At 32.4% G+C, this 18,091-nt stretch overlaps 3 protein-coding genes across 3 annotated transcripts; 2 read left to right on the top strand and 1 right to left on the bottom strand.

Annotated features, from left to right (window-relative positions):
* Positions 1–1,682: 1,682 nt before the first annotated feature.
* Positions 1,683–4,848, top strand: LOC120070535 (thiamine phosphate phosphatase-like protein). Its single transcript, XM_039022321.1, has 4 exons — positions 1,683–2,044; positions 2,283–2,404; positions 3,222–3,420; positions 4,489–4,848. Exons 1-4 carry the CDS (start codon positions 1,907–1,909, stop codon positions 4,735–4,737), a joined length of 708 nt encoding a protein of 235 aa, XP_038878249.1. The 5' UTR covers positions 1,683–1,906; the 3' UTR covers positions 4,738–4,848.
* Positions 4,849–9,563: 4,715 nt separating this feature from the next.
* Positions 9,564–13,666, top strand: LOC120071923 (mitochondrial carrier protein CoAc2). Its single transcript, XM_039024354.1, has 7 exons — positions 9,564–9,722; positions 11,889–11,974; positions 12,059–12,266; positions 12,521–12,647; positions 12,749–12,933; positions 13,026–13,148; positions 13,234–13,666. Exons 1-7 carry the CDS (start codon positions 9,564–9,566, stop codon positions 13,369–13,371), a joined length of 1,026 nt encoding a protein of 341 aa, XP_038880282.1. The 3' UTR covers positions 13,372–13,666.
* A 138-nt stretch (positions 13,667–13,804) lies between these two features.
* On the bottom strand, positions 13,805–17,769 carry LOC120071922 (protein EFFECTOR OF TRANSCRIPTION 2-like). Its single transcript, XM_039024353.1, has 3 exons — positions 17,469–17,769; positions 16,252–16,614; positions 13,805–15,442 (listed from the first exon to the last, which is right to left on the bottom strand). The coding sequence occupies exons 1-3, from the start codon at positions 17,529–17,531 to the stop codon at positions 14,462–14,464; spliced, it is 1,407 nt and encodes a 468-aa protein (XP_038880281.1). The 5' UTR covers positions 17,532–17,769; the 3' UTR covers positions 13,805–14,461.
* Between the last annotated feature and the right edge of the window lie 322 nt (positions 17,770–18,091).

The following is an 18,091-nucleotide window of genomic DNA, read 5'->3' as shown; positions in this document are numbered from 1 at the left end:
GGATTGAAATAATCAAGACGAATGTGGTACAATCACCTGAGTGGATATTTATTGAAAGAAGGATATCAAAATAATCTAATATGTCTGTGTGTTTTTATAAAGAAATCACAGTTAGGATTTACTATTATAACTGTATATATTGATGATTTAAATATACTGGAACTCCTGAAGAGCTTTCCAAAGGTAATAAAATATCTTAAGAAAGAATTTGAGATGAAAGATCTCGGAAAGACAAAATTTTGCCTTAGTTTGCAAATTGAGCATTTAGTAGATGAGATATTTATTCATTAGCCATCTTATATGGGAAAAGTTTTGAAAATATTTTATATGGACAAAACACATCCATTGAACATTCCAAATGGAAGTTCGTTCACTAGATGTGAAGAAATATATATTTTGACCTCGAGATGATAATGAAGAACTTCTTAGTCCTGAAGTAGCATATCTTAGTGCAATTGATGCACTTATGTATCTTGCTAATAATACAAAACCAGATATTGCATTTTCAGTAAATTTATTAACAAGATATAGTTCTTCTCCAACAAAAGATATTGGAGCGGAGTTAAACGTATACTCTGTTATCTCTGACGAACGATCGATATGGGTTTGTTTTATTCAAATAAATCAAATTTTGATCTAGTTGATTTTGTAGATTCCGGATATTTATCTGATCTACATAAAGCTAGATTTCAAACAGGTTATCTATTCACATATGGAGGAACTGTTGTATCAAGGTCGTCAGTGAAACAGACCATAACAACCACTTCCTCAAATCATATTGAAATTCTTACAATTGACGAGGTTAGTCGAGAATGTGTATGACTAAAATCAATGACTCAGCACATTGGTGAAACATGGGGTTTATCTTCTAGTAAAAGTCTTCCAACGATATTCTACGAAGACAACACCACATGCATATCACAAATCAAAGGAGATAGAACAAAACACATATTTCACCGAGCTTTTCTACACTCATGATCTTGAAGAAAATGGCGACATCACTGTACAACAAATTTGTTCGAAAGATAACCTGACAAACTTATTTACAAAAGCACTATCTACCATAACTTTTGAAAAATTGGTACACAACATTGAAATGCGGTGACTCAGAGATCTTAAGTGATGCTTTCATGAGGGGGAACAAATATATTCTTTTGAAAGAATAAATTATATGAAATATGAACTGTTTTTCTTTCACTAGGATTTTTTTTCCATGTGATTTTTTCCTAGTAAGGTTTTAATGAGACATACTTCATATATATAATGGGTATCTAATGAGAGTATTATAAATATTATATAATAATAATAAATGCCCATTAGTGTCATGCTTAATGTCCAATGTCAAGTGTCATTTTTTCATTATCACATGTGCTGTGTCATTCAACCACTTATGCATAGTGTCCAAGTGTGCCACTTCCTACTTGCCAAAATTCCCTATAAATAAGTGGTCATCTATAGATTTTGTAGAGATATATACATGGTTGAAACTCCACCAATTTTGGAGAAAGTAGAGTTTTTTTAAGAAATTTCATATTTCCTATTTTTTATTTTATTTGTTTATATATTTATTTTAATATTATATTTATTAATATTCGTATTTCCGTTGTGCCTCGTTTTCCTGCAAATGCACAACAATTCTCTGATTTTCACTTTAATATGAATTATTTTATTAAACGAGATTATTATCAAATGGCTAAAAAATTGACTTGAATTAATTTTAGACAATAACTTCACGACCCTCCTAGTCGCCGAAATACCAAAATACTCGTTACAATTTATTTTTCCGATTTATTGGCCACCGTCGAGTTGCATCGCCGGCGGCGGAGTTGACGGTGAAAACAACCCCCTGGCCACTTGGATCGCTGCGAATCCGGTTCAAGTTGCTGGACTGTTTGCGGTGGCCGAGATGGCTGGAATTACGATAGTTTTCGACTTCGATCGGACAATCATTGATGGCGATAGCGATTATTTGGTGGTGACTCAAATGGGTCTCACTAATCTCTTCAACGAGCTTTACTCTTCCTTGCCTTGGAACTCTCTCATGGTTTGAATTTTGAATTTTGCATTTTGCATTTTCTACCGTCTCTGTACTTCAATTCCCGATTCATTGATTGCTATGGTATAGATTGAATTATTGAAATGGAGAATTATTCTTATCTCTACATGTTATTAGCAAAGAATTTCGAGATTAGTGTATGTTTAATCTTCGAGTCTTGCTGAAACAAATTCTTGATTATGTTGAATTTACTTTGGCTATGCAATGCTGGGATCGATTTTGATAGGATACGTTGATAGTTGAGCTCCAATCTCAAGGAAAAACTATGAGGGAAATTGCAAAGTGTCTGGAAGGCGCTGCATTGCATCCACGAATTATTGCTGCTATTAAATCAGCTCAGGATGCTGGGTACTTTTCTTATTTGTTTTTGATTAAATTGATGGTCTAACTAATGAGTGATTTTGTTTTGTCATGTTTCAAAATCTATCTTAAACATATTTTTAATCATTTCAATGTTTGGTTTTACACTCTCAAATACAATTTTTATACCATCAAAATTGATTTTGTATGATTAAAAGCAAGGGTCATCAAGATTGATTTTGTTCGTCGCAGAGTCGCTGGTGCTATTATTGAGAAATTCCTCCTCAATCCGTCCTTTGCGGAGAAGAGTCGCTTTTTTTCCTTTTTTTTTTTGGTGCATGTTGAGGGTGCATCTGATCTGGGTTTTGTGGGGTGAATGGAATAGCAGGGTTTTTAGGGGAGTGGAAAGAGACCATAGGGAGATTTGGCTCCTCGTTCACTTTCATGTTTCTTTGTGAGTTTTGATTCTGAAAGCCTTTTGTAACTATTCTATAAGCGCAATTTCACATAGTTGAAGTCCCTTTTTGTAGAGGGAGCTCCCTTTTTTGTAGGTTTGTTTTTTGTATGTCCGTACATTCTTTCATTTTTTTCTCAATTAAAGTTGTTAAAAAAAAACAATTTCAATATCACTCTCTTAAAAGGCTGTTTATGACACTGCTTAGAAGTGTTTTGATGACTAGTTGGAGTCCCTTTTTTGTAGAGGGAGTTCCGTTTTTTTGTATGTCCATACATTCTTTCATTTTTTCTCAATTAAAGTGGTTTAAAAAAAACAATTTCAAAATCACTCTCTTAAAAGGCGGTTTATGACACTGCTTAGAAGTGTTTTGATGACTAACTGGAAGGCATGGAATTGATGTTATCTCAGGTGTGACTTAAGGATAATTAGTGATGCTAATCAGTTTTTCATTGAGACAATCTTAGAACATCATGGTGTGTTGGGATGCTTTTCAACTATCAACACAAATCCTACCTTTGTTGATCGGAAAGGAAGGCTTAGAATTTTACCATATCATAATGAGTCATCTCCTCATGGCTGCAATTTGTGCCCATCAAATATGTGTAAGGTATTGTTACAAAGTCTCTAATCCTGCATTTATATCTTGCTGCATAATTGAAAAACCAGTTTAATGGCTCTGCTGATTAAAGAAAGTTCTTTTGCTGCTTTGTAAAGTAAGCTTTACCTTTTTAAGGTATGAGCTTTAGGATAGGATATATGCTATAAACTTGCCATGTTTGAATCTTTAAGGACAATGTGTTTCTTATATGATATAGATGACAACCTCCTCTTCTCGAATCTTGATGACATATTATGGAGAAACTGGGAACATATTTTTGCTGCTTTGCTTTGACTTATCATGTTAAATTAGGTTCCATTTCACTATATAATGGTTAGGTTAGACTATAAGGTTAGTCCCTAAACTTTCAAGCATGTATCTAAAAGATTCCTTAGATTTGAAAATGTCTAATATATCCTTGAATTTTCAATTAAAAAATACTTGGGTGCATCCTAAGCTGCATCCATATTTGTGCAGCTCATCCAAATGTCCAATCATAAGTTGCCACGTGGTAAACTTATTTTTTTCCCTTTTAGAAAAAGGTATTTTATTAATATTTTTTCTCATTGTGATTGAAGAGGATGCATGGAGATCCCAAATATTGCTCTTTTCAACTTTGGGTCTAATAAGTAATAGGTTCTTGGCAGATCTTACATTTCTACATTTAGCTAATATATTAGCTATAAAATTGAATTTTGAGTAGGTTCTTGAGTTTTAAAAAGTAGTGAATAGATCAAGGACCTATTTGACACAAAGTTGAAGGATTCATTATAAACTTTTGTTAGTTTAAGGACTAAACAGACACAATCTAAAAAGTTTAGGAACTAAACTTGTAATTTAATGAACTCCGCATGGAAACCCATGGGAGTTTCGTTAGTAGTTCTGAAAAATGGTAGCTTGGAAAATTACTTGCATCTTATGGCAAATCAACTTTCCTCCACCATTTAGTGTACAGAGAACTCCAATTCCAGCCCCAATGGAAAAGACAACATTGGATTATCTAGGTTTGATTCCCTCATCTTTGTTTCTTCATTGCTTGAATGAACTTATGAGATCGAACTGCGTATTCCGTGGCAGGGCTTGGTAATCGATCAAATCCGAGCTTCGAAAGGCGAAAAAAATGAATTCATATACATTGGAGATGGAAGGGGTGATTATTGCCCAACCCTGAGGCTTCAAGAAGGAGATCATGTGATGCCTAGGAAGCTCTATCCTCTCTCAGATCGCATAAACTCCAATCAAACTCTTGTGAAGGCTAAGATCCATGAATGGAGTGATGGGAAAGAGCTGGAGAAAATTTTACTCAACCTTCTGGATGTAAAATAATTCAATTCTGCAATCTAAAGGTAATTTACGCCCGTTTAGTAATAAAATATTTGAGCCATATTGGTAACTATTTGAGTTTTTGTTTTTAAAAATTAAGTTCATTTTCTCTTAGATTCTCACCGCAATTTTTATCTTTCTTAAGGAAAAGAGTTGAATTGTTAGCAAAATTTCAAAAACAAATCTTCAAAAACTTTTACTTCTTCAAAACTTGGCTTAGTTTTTGTAAACATTGATAGAAATTAGGTAACTAAGTTAGAAATTTAAAGGTGAAATAAGTGTTTACAGGCTTAATTTTCAAAACTAAAAATAAAAAACCATATGGTTACCAAACGGAGTCTTGGTTTTTAGTTTTCAAAAATTAAGCTAGTTAACATTCTTTCCACCTCTATTTTTCTTTTAATCTATCTTTTACCAATATTTTCAAAAATCAAGCCAAATCTTGAAAACTTAAAAAAAGAAGTTTTTTGTTTTTGGAATTGGCTTAAGAATACAATTCTTGTACTTAAATAAGATGCAGATCATTATAAAAAATTGAGAGAGATAAACATAATTATCAAAAAAAAAAAATTGACAACGAAATAGTTACTAAACAGAGCCGATGGAAACTTATTCAATCTTATTGTTATGAAACTAGACTCTTTAATGCAATCATAAATTTACCGATATAATCTTGGAGAATTTAGTAACATTTTGCTGTTTTTTTTAGTTATTATTTTTAGATCATTGAATTTATACGTTCTTAAAACTTCAATGGTGTGTATTAGATCTCTTAGAATCCCTAACATATTGAACATTTTGTTTAAATTAACAAATCTATTAGTCATTCATAGTATGCGTGTGTGTATATATATATAGAGACGCATGGTCTATTCCAATGATCCGCTTATCCTTCTACCATCGTCACCCATTTAGACAGAAAAAAGAGGTCGTTTTCTAACGTATTTGGCTTGAACGAAATGGGTGAATCTTCAACGACAAAACTATATCTCTCTCTTCATTTTTTTATCAATTCACATATATTGCTTTCTGTGGGTGTAAATTTACCATATCTTTTTGTGATTACAATCTTTCTTCCCTTATATCACAATGAAACTGTTTTATATAATCATTCATGTAGTTCTTTCCCTTTTGTAATTTCATTCCATCAATGAAATTGCTATCGATGTTTCTCATAAAAAATAATAAATTTATTAGACTTCAAATTAAATTTTATATCTAACAAGATATTCTTTTAATTTTGTTTCCAATACATTCATGTATTTTTAAAAATATCGAATTGGTCAATAACCTATTAGAGAAAATAAAAAATTTAAAACTTATTAGATAATTTTTAAAATTAGGAGATATATTAAATACAAAAATTAATGTTTTAAAGTTTAGGGACATATGTGAAAGTAATAAGAATAAATGCCTTTGACAAGAGGAAGTTTTCTTTGGTACCTTTCTCCTTCTCTATCTTGTTTTGGATTCCATTCTTTCTTCCATACAAATATATATATATCATAAAGTATTTATTTATTTATTCATTTTTTTAAATAAATTATAGCATAAAGTTAGGTTGGCTATCAAAGCAAAAGAGAATTTGCAAATCCAACTTCTTTTAGCAACAGTCATTATATTGTTTTCATCTTTTTTTATTTTTTAATTAAATTACTAGATAGATATACAATTATTTTTTTTTTAAAATGCAAATTCCATTGGCTATTTTGAAAAGTATATCAACATATATATATATATATATATATATATATATATATATAGCTATATATATATATAAGCTATATATATAATAATATATATTTTATAATCTTGTTTTAAAAAAGTAGTTTTTAAAAGACAGTGAAGGTTATCATCTTGTATTTGAAATTACTACTTATAGCATTTATTTTTTAAGGGAAAAAAAGGTAGAATTAGTTATTCACAAAAATAAGACATCCAAAACTATGTTTTTACTTTCTTTTTCTTGACATTTTCTAATAAAAAGTAGACAATTCTTTTTATAGTACTTTTAAACAACCTTCTATGTCTTCTATACTTCCAATAGAGGGATATACTAGTGAATTACTACTATTTATTTTATATTTATTTTGGAGAAACTATTTTAAATGGTAAATTACCGAAAATATTTTTAAGTATAATAAAATGTCACTGTCTATCAGTGATAGACAACAATAGATCGTGATAAACATCTACCATTGGACGATAGATCGCAATAGACATGATCTATCAAGCATTGTTAGATTTCTATTGCGATCTATCTTTGATAAATAGTGAATTTTATTTTTTTTTATATTTGTAAATAGTTTATCCAGTTTTCTAAATTTGAAAATATTCCATTTATTTTTTTATTATTTTAATTATAGATTGTTTGAGGAAGATACTAAATTATAATTTGAGCAACAAAAAGGGAAAAAAAAAAGAATTTAAAATTAAGGATTGTTTTCATATATGACAAAATTTATGATAAACTATAAATTTATATTTAAAAATATGTATATTTAGTCCCTATACTTAAAAAAAAAATATATATCTTGTGAACTTCATTGGCTACATTGGAAGCACAAAGTAAATGACTACTAATGTTTAAATAATATGGTCGTTATAAGATTATAGTTTGGAATCATTGTGACTTCTGATCTTTTAGAAACTCAATTATAAAATGGTGAACTTGTGTTGATAAATTCCAAATTTAATCTTAAAAAAAAAAAGGTTAAAGTGTTTGATAATTAATACTAAGGGATATTTTTAAAAATAGAAAAATAAGAACACTATTTACATAAAATAATAAAATTGAATCTTCTTTAATAAAGATTGATAGAGACTGATAGAAATTAGTAGAAGTCTATCATTGATACTATGTGATAAATGTTGATAGAAGTCTATCAATATTTATTAATGTTTTTTTTTTTATTTTGTTATTTTTGTAAATAGTTTGATATTTTTTTTATCCGTGAAAATTTTCCTAATACTAGGAAATTGTTGTGATTGACAATAATAACTAGTCCCTTAAAAAAATTGCATAGTTGTTTTGTTGATAATTTATATTTTAAATTAATTATTTAAAATGTAATATCATATGATTTCAACTTAAGTATAAGAGAAATAGGCGCCATTTCTTTTTCTTTTAATAGAAAATATGACATTATTTTTTTAAAAACAAATTGGTAACCTTGAATTAATCAATTTGAAAATTTAGGATATTAAATTTGGCTGTATGACCAAATTTATATGAAAATTTAAAACTTGTTGGGATGTAATTGTTTTTTTTAAGTACAACAATTACGAAGATGAGGATTAAACCACTAACCTTTAGAAAGGAATACAATATCAATTATCGTTGAGTTAAGCTCATTTTAACTCTTAGCATGTAAATTATATAATTGTTGATTATAGAAAACTTTACTATTAAAAGCAACTAAGGAACACATTTAAATAAAGTTTGAAATGTGTTTAAAAAGTGGTTTTATCAGTTCATTCACAAAGAGTCTTACAAACACTAAAAAAACAGTTAAAATTTTTACATAATTATTTTAAATTTTCTTGAAAAGCAATCCAAATACAACTTAAACCTTTTTGAAAAGGTAAGAGATTAATTGTATTTAGATAGTTGCAAATGAAAGTTAAGTGAAACTTTCATGAAACCACATATCTATATGTTGGTTGAATTATGCTCACTTTATGAAGTGGAATTTTGTTCTTTCACTTCATAGAAAATTAAAAAGAAGGAAATATATATACATATTTATGTACACATATATGCTCATGCGCTCACATTTATAATAAAAAGAAAATGGAACTTTTATGCATTTAAGAATCTAACCAAAAAAATTAGAAACAAAATACCTTTTTAGTCTCTAAATTTTGAACATAGTTTCTATTTAGTTCCTAGGTCTCACTATTACTTGGAGTTTTGAGTTTAATTTCTATTCGGTCTCTACATATAACGTAATATTCTTACTCTTGAGTTCTGAGTTAATTTCCATTTATTCCATAGATTTATGTTCAATGTTACATTCTTATCCTTAAGTTCTAACTTTAGTTTTCATTTAGTCCATAGATTTTTAAGATTTTACTCAATGGTAAAAATAACCTAGATAGAAACAAAATTCTTATTTCACCTTGATTTCAAATTTGGAATACCTTTTAAAATTTTCCATCTCTTTTTCTTTTTATTTAAGAAAAACGACGAAGAAAGAGAAGGAGAGAAAAAAAAAAGAAGAAAGGGAAACGAAAGAAAACTAAGATATCATTTGTTAATCATTTTGTTTTTTGTTTTTGTTTTAAAAATTAAGCTTATATACACTACTTTCACCGTTAAATTTCTTTTTTTGTTATCTAAATTTAAAAAACCAAGCAAAATCTTGAAAATTAAAAAAAAATAGTTTTTAGAATTTTATAAAAATAGAGATGGTATAAACTTAATTTTAAAAAACAAAAACAACCATCGATAGAGAGAAAAAGAGAAGTAAAAAAAAAAAAGGATAAAACGAGAAAAAAACAATTGAATTTGAAAACTCAATACCCAAATATAACCTAAATCTAATTAAACGGTCCAAAAATACTATTCTTAAAATAGAAAAAGTAAAAAAAAAAAATAGGGAGAGCTTTTCTAATTTATCTGTTAGCATAAGAAATAAACAAATGGGGAAAAAGAGTGTTGTGGACTTCTTTGACTGGTCTCCGATTTACAGCCATGGCATGAACCAAATTCTGAAACGCTTTCTTCTTCTTCTTCTTCTTCTACTTTTCCCATTCATTCTGTTACCCCAACTGCAAATCAATTCTCTATCATTGATCTCTCTGTTTCTCTCATAATTTGGTGATCAATGGTGAAGAAGAGAGATGAAAAAGAGGTCGGTATGATCATGGATGGGGTCATAGAAGCTATGCCTCAATACGCCAAGGAGTTGGTTGCCGGTGGGGTCGCCGGCGGAATTGCGAAGACCGTCGTCGCTCCACTTGAGCGTGTCAAGATTTTATTCCAGGTGATTGTTCTCTGGACTTGTATGGTTGATCGTGTTTGTTCTTTGATTTGTTTTTATTTTTTTTCGTATTGTAAGTAATTCAATTATGATTTGTTGGAAATCGAGCTCAATTTGAATGTATATTACTTCTTCTTGAAATTAGAATGTATATTATTAGTTGTCCAATGGGTGCTTCTTGTGAGGAATTTGGTTTTCGAGTTCGTGAATGTATCTTTTCATTTAATTATTCTTTAATCTTCTTTGTTCTCTCTTGGATACAAGAATGAGATTCTACACGAATGAGGTGTTGTGCTGCATGTTCTTTTGGAATTTAGCTTTTAATTTTACCTGGAATAATGGGTTGCTTATACATCAGTAAAAGATGCAACTCCCATTCATTTTTGAGTTCTGATTGTGGAAAAAGCAAGATGCTCTAGAATCCATTAACTTCTTTGCATTTTACTTAATATATGGGAAAAGAATTCTCCACTGGCTATTCTGAATCGTTTTTGTTTCTTTTGTTTTTGAATGACAAAGACACTTCAAACTTATGTAATAAAGTAAAAGATGATCAAAATGAGGTGAGCTCAAGTCTAGGACCAATGAGATTACAGGGAGGCTCTTAAACTGGCTGAAGTAGAAAATAATGGCTTAACCTCTATCTTATCGGTGGAATATCTGGAGGAACTCTTAGCATTTTTCTCTTCTTTAACATCTAAAAAGATTTCTGTACCTAAAGAACCATCAGTCCCATAAAGTGGAAAATACAGAGTTGATTGGTAAAATCTTGTTCTAAGGTAATATTTAGGAATCTAATAGCTAAGTCCACCGTTTATCCTAAAGAAATTTTGTCAAATGATAATGGATGGAAAAAAATTATTTGGATGTCAATGTTGAATAATTCACACAGCTCACATATCTAGAGGTTAAGAAATCTAGAAAAAGAAAAGAAAAAGAAGAATCCTCTCTAATTTACCTTTAGTGTTGTCTTCCAAGTGAAGAACTTGACTTTCTTAGGATTCTTTGGTTTCTAAAGTAGCTTGGCCTTTCCTTGAGAAACAGATGGTTGATCTACCTACCAAAGTATTCTTCATCGATTCAATTTACTGGAGAAAGACCCCCAGGGTTTGAATGCCACATTCTTGATTCTAAACTCATGGATTGCAAGCGCATTCTCCAAAGAAGCTGAAAGTGAAAGAGAGCACCATTCTTTTTTCTGGAGAAACAAACCACTTTCCATTGAAGATATGGAAAGTTGCAATTTACTAAAAGAGGAGAAATGTCCTGCGAGATTAGAAAAAAAAAAAAAATTACTTTAGTTCATAGTGAATTTAAAAATAAGAGTATTTGCAAAAGTTACTAGAGTAAACCGAGTAAAATTGAACAGCGCTGAACAGTCTTTCAAGAGCTTTCTCTAATTCTATCTAAGGTCCAACCCAACAAATCCAGTACAACGTAAAAAGAAAATGAGTAAGTAGGTAGCCTTTGCATATGTTTTGAGAAGCCTAAAAGTTGTATTTATTTTTCATTGATAATGATAAAAAAAAAAATCTGCTGATCATAACAGTTATAGAACAAAAGTCTACATTTACTCTCAGAACCCTTCGTTTAAAGAATGAAGGCAATATTATCCTTCTCCACACCATCATATCCCTTATCAAAGTTGACTAACAAACCAGTCCCCTTGCTGTTGTAACTTCATCGCAATTATGGTTGCATTAGCAATGAGAATGATGGACATTAACTATATGTCTATCCCAGAACTAAACTCTCTGATTTTCTCAGTCATTTTCAGTCATTATCGGTATATTGGTTTTGCTCATCTCGTTTTCATAATAAACATAGGATTAACCAGTTAATTGTTCATATTTATTGCCATTCTTTCCTTTTCATTTCGTCGAAGCAAAATTTTCCCCCAGGCATTTCAAGCATAAAGTTCCCTTATTCCAAAATATGTACTGTGGAATGAACCACCCATTAAGCACTGTTTATGATTTTCATTTTTGGATGTAGATGTTTTTGTTATATTTTAAATAATGTAAGAGTTGATGTTGAATATGTGATCCTTTTTTCGTATTGCAAAATTTCTACTTATAGTCTTGTGGATTCTGTAGTCCATCCAATTTTTTTTCAAGGTAAAGTATTTTCCTAGAAGTTAACATCTATACTTATTTTTCAACTTGTTAGACCAGAAGAGCAGAGTATCAAAGCATAGGACTATTTGGATCTATCAAGAAGATTGCAAAGACTGAAGGTTTTCTGGGTTTCTACAGGTGGGTACATAAAGATCTATAATTTTTTGTGCTGAGGCCCCACCCCTCCCTCGGCAAATGACATATTGGTGGATTTGATCACAGAGGCAATGGTGCTAGTGTCGCTCGGATTGTTCCTTATGCAGCGCTGCATTACATGGCTTATGAACAATATCGAAGATGGATTATCCTTTCTTTTCCAAATTTTGATAGAGGCCCCATACTTGATCTTTTGGCAGGATCATTTGCTGGAGGAACCGCCGTGATTTTTACTTATCCTCTGGACTTGGTTCGGACTAAGTTAGCATTCCAGGTGAAGACTAAAAACAGAAGGCTCCCTCCCCAGAAATAAAGTGTATATAAAACTGTAAACTTCATTTGGCCATGTAAATCAAGAGGTCAATGGGGACAACCATGTCATCTTAACTAGATTCGTAAAAGCTATATTTTAATGCCATAACCTTACTCCCCCCCACCCCAGAATTAAATATGAAGAGTGAATTTTTCCTTAACACTAACTTCCTGTGGAAACATTCAAACCTAATAGATCTGATACCGATAGTGCAGGTTGTTGGTCCGTCAAAGTCAAGTATTCATGGGCTAGTAGTTCCCGAGCATGTATATAGAGGAATTTCTGATTGTTTCTCGAAAACTTTTAAAGAGGCTGGACTAAGAGGTCTCTATCGTGGCGTTGGTATGTATTTTCAATCTGCTCATATAATTTCTTGCATTCTACCTTTCTGGGGTTACTTTACACTGTCAGTTTTCCAATTAATACTCAAATGTCATTGCCAGCCCCATCACTTTACGGGATTTTCCCATATGCTGGTTTGAAGTTCTACTTCTATGAAGAGATGAAGCGACATGTACCAGAGGACCACAAGAAAAATATTATGGTCAAGCTGGTATGCGGGTCAGTTGCAGGTCTGTTAGGTCAGACCTTTACATATCCTCTTGATGTGGTTAGGAGGCAAATGCAGGTAATAAGTTGCACCAAAATTCATGGAACAAAATATAAAATGTTTGAATTCTGAACTATATAGAACCTATGTGTGAAAATTCGCCTGAACAGGTTCAACGTCTACTAGCATCCAACAGTACGGAGATGATGGGAACATTTGAAACCCTTGCTTTGATAGCTCGAAAGCAAGGTTTTAAACAGTTGTTTTCAGGTCTAAGCATCAACTACTTGAAGGTGAGAATATCAATTCCTTTACCTAGTTTCCTTCCACATCATTCCATTATAGTGTAGTGTCTAAGCTAAGTTATGTATGTTTCAGGTTGTACCATCAGTAGCAATTGGGTTTACCGTTTATGATGTAATGAAAACATACCTAAGGGTTCCATCTCGAGACGAAGCTGTGGTAGAAGTGGTAACAAATAAAAGAAACATCCAATCGTCCTCTCTTAATACATAACAAGTATTCTTTTCCCATTCAAATCATGTCATATTCTAGAATCAGAATTCATTACCTTAGCCTTGAAATTATTTGTATATGCATTCTTTCAGTCTGTTTAGAGCTCATGATAGTTGCAAGAATCTATGAAGGAATACCGCAAGGCAGAAACATTTGTTATTCTTAGGTCTCCAAAAAGTCAATGTAACTGTCAAAAATGTAGATTTAGCACAAGGGTGTACATAGAGCTGGGATGTCTTCTGTAAACAATGTATGGTCTGTAGGTAACTAATAAAATACGAGTCGATTCGTCATATATCCTATATCAAGTGGAAATGGTTGACTCTCACGAAGCCCTCCCTTCACACGGTCGAGGGAGGAGTTTACTTGAGAACCACTGCCTTCTATGCGTAGAATTTGATTTGTTCATTATATTTCTCACTGTGGTCCATGCCCGATTCAACAGAAAATTGAATTGTTTACATCTAAGCAGGAAGGATTGGACTAAGCTATGCTGAACTCACAATTAGTTTCCACAGTTCAAACATTGCCAACAATTGAGATGAGAGTGAATATAATGCAATTTACCATTTGAATCTATTTTACTTTCTATCCTTATTGTGTAGTCTAATTCAAATTATGCAAGCAAACACACACCAAATTGAGTACTAGGGTGTAACACAATAATTTTAGTTTATAAATTGCTAATGGTCTAAAGATACGAGCTCTTGTTGGAAAAAAGAAAGCACACTCAGACATTTTGTAAACGGCCTTTCTTATTACTCAATAAGGAGGCCTCTACCTCTTTTGTGTTCAACAAGGCAATAAATAACTATACGTTCACGCTACAATGATAAATTAGAAAAAGTAAAACAACAAAATCATGTACCCTATATTACACTAGTTTGAACTGTTTGCTGAAGTTTTTCACCATGTTAGACAGAGGAGTCCTGATACAGATGGTTTCATTCTGAATTGTGACACCATAAAGTTTGTCCTGAAGAAATAGGAAGGAGACTTACCAGCCTTTTTCACGTTTTCTGCAGAGAAAACCCCTTAAATGAAGTTGGTTTACAAATATGATTACACACTTTTCACACTGGATTTAGACCTAGCTGACAGAACCGGTATCGGACACATCGGGTTTGATGCTTGTGGCTAACCTTAAAATCAACCTATTAGTTCTCATTCCCTTATGTTCCCCACACCTAACTCGTCCTTTCACTGGCTGCCTAGTGCAGTAGAGTCCATTGCCTAAGTCAACACCACACATTCTTTCAAGGCCTGAACTGAGATCAGAAAGTCCTGAAGAATTGCCTTGTGCTATCAAAATTGACTCAGGTGTTGATATGGGTGAAGTTTGCTTGTACTTCAAAGTGGCATGATTATCTTGGCTTGTAATCACATCGAGTGAAGTCGATCTACGAATTCTTTGCCCTTTGTGTTCTTCACATCGTTTCCTTCCTTGGACTGGGGGTCTTCTACATGGAGAGCCATCATATAGAACAACTCCACAAATTGGAATAAAACTCCCCTTATTAGGAAATGAATCCGAAACGGAGCATTCTTCTTTGTAATTAGAAATCTCAGTAATACTACCAGAGAAGTCTTTATCACCTATGCCAGATGAGTTCTTCAGTAACCCATTAATTTTCATCCCTTTATGTTCAGCACACCTCTTTCTTCCTTCAACAGGGGGCTTCCTACAAACCACGCCATAACCTTCGACTACTCCACAGCTATTGTTATCTGTCTCATTAACATCATCAGTGTCGACAACTAGCCTAGGCCGAGATCTGCTGAAGTTGAGAATGCGAGAAAAGAAACTGTTCCTCTTCTCAGCATATTCAGCTGGTTTGTTCTCTGGTGGGATGGGCTTGCTTGTTTTAATTTTGATGCCCATTTGCTTCTGTCTAAAAGGCAGAAGCTGCCTGGAAATGAAGGTAAATTTTGTAGTTCGTGAAGCAATATTGTCGAGTTTTGTAAGTACATCATTATGGCGTCTTGCACCATTACCACTTGTATTCCATGCATAGTCAAATGTTTTAAGCAGTTGAGCTTCTGTCATTTGAGCATCCTTCTTGTTTTTCATCTGTCTAAGCAGCAAAAGAAATGAGAAACATGGAAAGGCAAAAACAATAAAATGCAGAAAGAGATGCATTGATCTCGAGAGGAGATGATGAGATTGCTAATTCATGTATTCTTTTTTAAGGAATTTGCCCCCCGTCTATGTTAGGATATCTCCTAATATGAACACTCAAGAACCACATAGAACACTAAAAGATAGAAATATATATTGCAATTTCAATGAAGAAACTACAATATATCAGTTTTCTTGTAGGCTACTCTCTCCCAACTTCTTCAAAGAAAATCTCACAAAATCATTCACGCCTCTAGGCTCACTCTCATCAACTCACCAACTATTTATAACTAAAAGCTATTTATTAATATGCCCCTTCTAATAACCACACTAACAATCCTAATATTTCTCTAATTAGGTGTCTCATAGACAGAAACTAAGACTTTCTTTATTAAGATCACTCAAAGGTTCAAACCTGCAACCTCTAGGTATGTGTTTCTCAGACTTAAAAGAAACCACAATCCTTAACTAATAGGATTGCTCCTTGAGGGATTTACAATTCGTGCATTTGCAAGAACTAATTTCATATCTCTTGCAAAGAAAAAATACGGCTTTCATCTACAAAACACAAAAGGGTGGGGAACTGTTTTCTTCTAGAGCACTCAAAAGATACTGCAAACAACCAACATTTAGATGCCAATGAAAAGTTGCCATCATGAAACAAACTAATGCAATAGATTAGCTATTTCCCTGAGGCACTACAAGAACTAGATGAAACTATTTGATTCAAGCATATATAGAAACAAAACAAACATACTTACGGGAGCCCATCTATACACGACGGAGTACCCTCTTGAGAACATTTCTTGAAATAAACCAGGTCCCTTTTCGAGGGGAACAACTTTACAGTCAACAACACATAAATAACCATTGCCCAAATGAGAACCTGAACGACCATAGTGCTGTAGTCGCGTTCTCACATTGTCGGCTTCGCCAAGGTAGACAACAACTATCCAGTCTGCATCTAGTTTAGGTATCTCACGACCCAAACCGGAGCTAGATACAGCAATGCCAAGCTCATACAATCCAGGACCTGAAACTTTAGGAAGATTATGAATTCTGTACCTTTCTGCACCTTCCTTCCCCAATGAATAGTCTTCCCAATCAGAAGGGGCAACAAGAATCTAAGACATCACAACAAGCAACACAATGAGGAAAATGGAAAAGAGTAAACAGCCCCCAACAACCCCATCAACATGTTCCTTAAGTTTGGTTATGATGCTTACAAGTGGCACTGCTTCGGTTTTTTTTTTTTAAGAAACAATTTTGTTGATAAATGAAACATCCAAAGAGTATAAAAAACCATAAAGAGATGCATGAAGAATCAAAGGAGTCCTATCAAAAGAAATAGTTACAACATAAACCAAGGGGGAAGGGGACGAAAAAAAGGAGAGAAAATCGGAAAGATGTCAGTTGGATTGACAAGGCGAGAAGCCCTCAAATCTCTTGTGAAACGAAAGGAAAAATCCAAACAAACCAACAATCCAAGGAGCATCAATCCGAGGCTCCCAAAGAGGCAGTGATTTAGTTACTACTAATAACAAGAAAATGACACATATCTCTAGAATGATATGATATTGTTCACTTTGAACACAAACTCTTGGCTTTACTTTTAGCTCACTCCAAAAGACCTTATACCAGATAATTGTTCTTACTTATATACCCATTGTCATCTCCTTATATAATCTATTATGAGACTTTCATCGCATTCCCAGCATCACTCATGAAAACAGCAAATGAAAGGCAAGAGTCTTAGATCCAAATCAAGATTGACAAAAGAAAGGCTGTGAAGATACAATGCACAGTTAAAACTAGAGGCTGAACATTTTAGAATCAGATGATTATATGAAAACACCAATTGAAGCTGGTTCATATAATTATCCTAAAAGATTGCAATAGCTTCAAATTTAAGCTCATTTATGTAATCAGGAAGGGGGGAACCCACCAAAAATTGAAGATAGAGAGAGAGAGATCGAACCTCCCATTTGGAGAAATTGGAATCGTGTTTGGTGCGTTTACAGTCTTCCCTCTTCAGTCTCATCGGAGAAAACTCGGCCACCGTCGTGCTAGGCGGTTAAGAAAGAGAATTGCTCCGATTTGAAGCGAAGTCTCGATCTCTTGTACAATGAGAAACTTCGACCAAATGTGGAAACAAATTTGAATTGGAAAGATCCGTTGCCATTTATTTATTGATAGCTGCCGTTCGTCGGAGATCGAGAAAAAGCAATGGAATTATGAAAATTGGATTAGTTAGGGATAACTCGTAATTCAATTCAATTCCAAGCCGTTATTTTATGGATCAAATTACCACAATATAACCGATTAATTTTCTCTTTAATTTTTCTTTTGTATGTTAAATTTATATTGTTTTTTTTTTAAATGTTGAAACTAACTTAATTCAACAAACATAAACTACCTGGATCGTAGATATAGTTTGGTATGGTTATTAAATATCCGAGTGATAATTAATATATATATATAGATTTGTAAGATAGTTAATATATCTGGAAATTAAATATTTTTTTATTTCTCCATTTTGTAGATAGAAATTAAAACTAAATAGTTATTTAATTAAATGTAAAAAAATGAGTGGTATAGTCA

Source organism: Benincasa hispida, chromosome 2, assembly GCF_009727055.1.
Source record: "Benincasa hispida cultivar B227 chromosome 2, ASM972705v1, whole genome shotgun sequence".
Taxonomy (NCBI): Eukaryota; Viridiplantae; Streptophyta; class Magnoliopsida; order Cucurbitales; family Cucurbitaceae; genus Benincasa; species Benincasa hispida.
The sequence above is the reverse complement of the archived record's forward strand: the minus strand, read 5'-3'. Positions and strand labels throughout refer to the sequence as shown.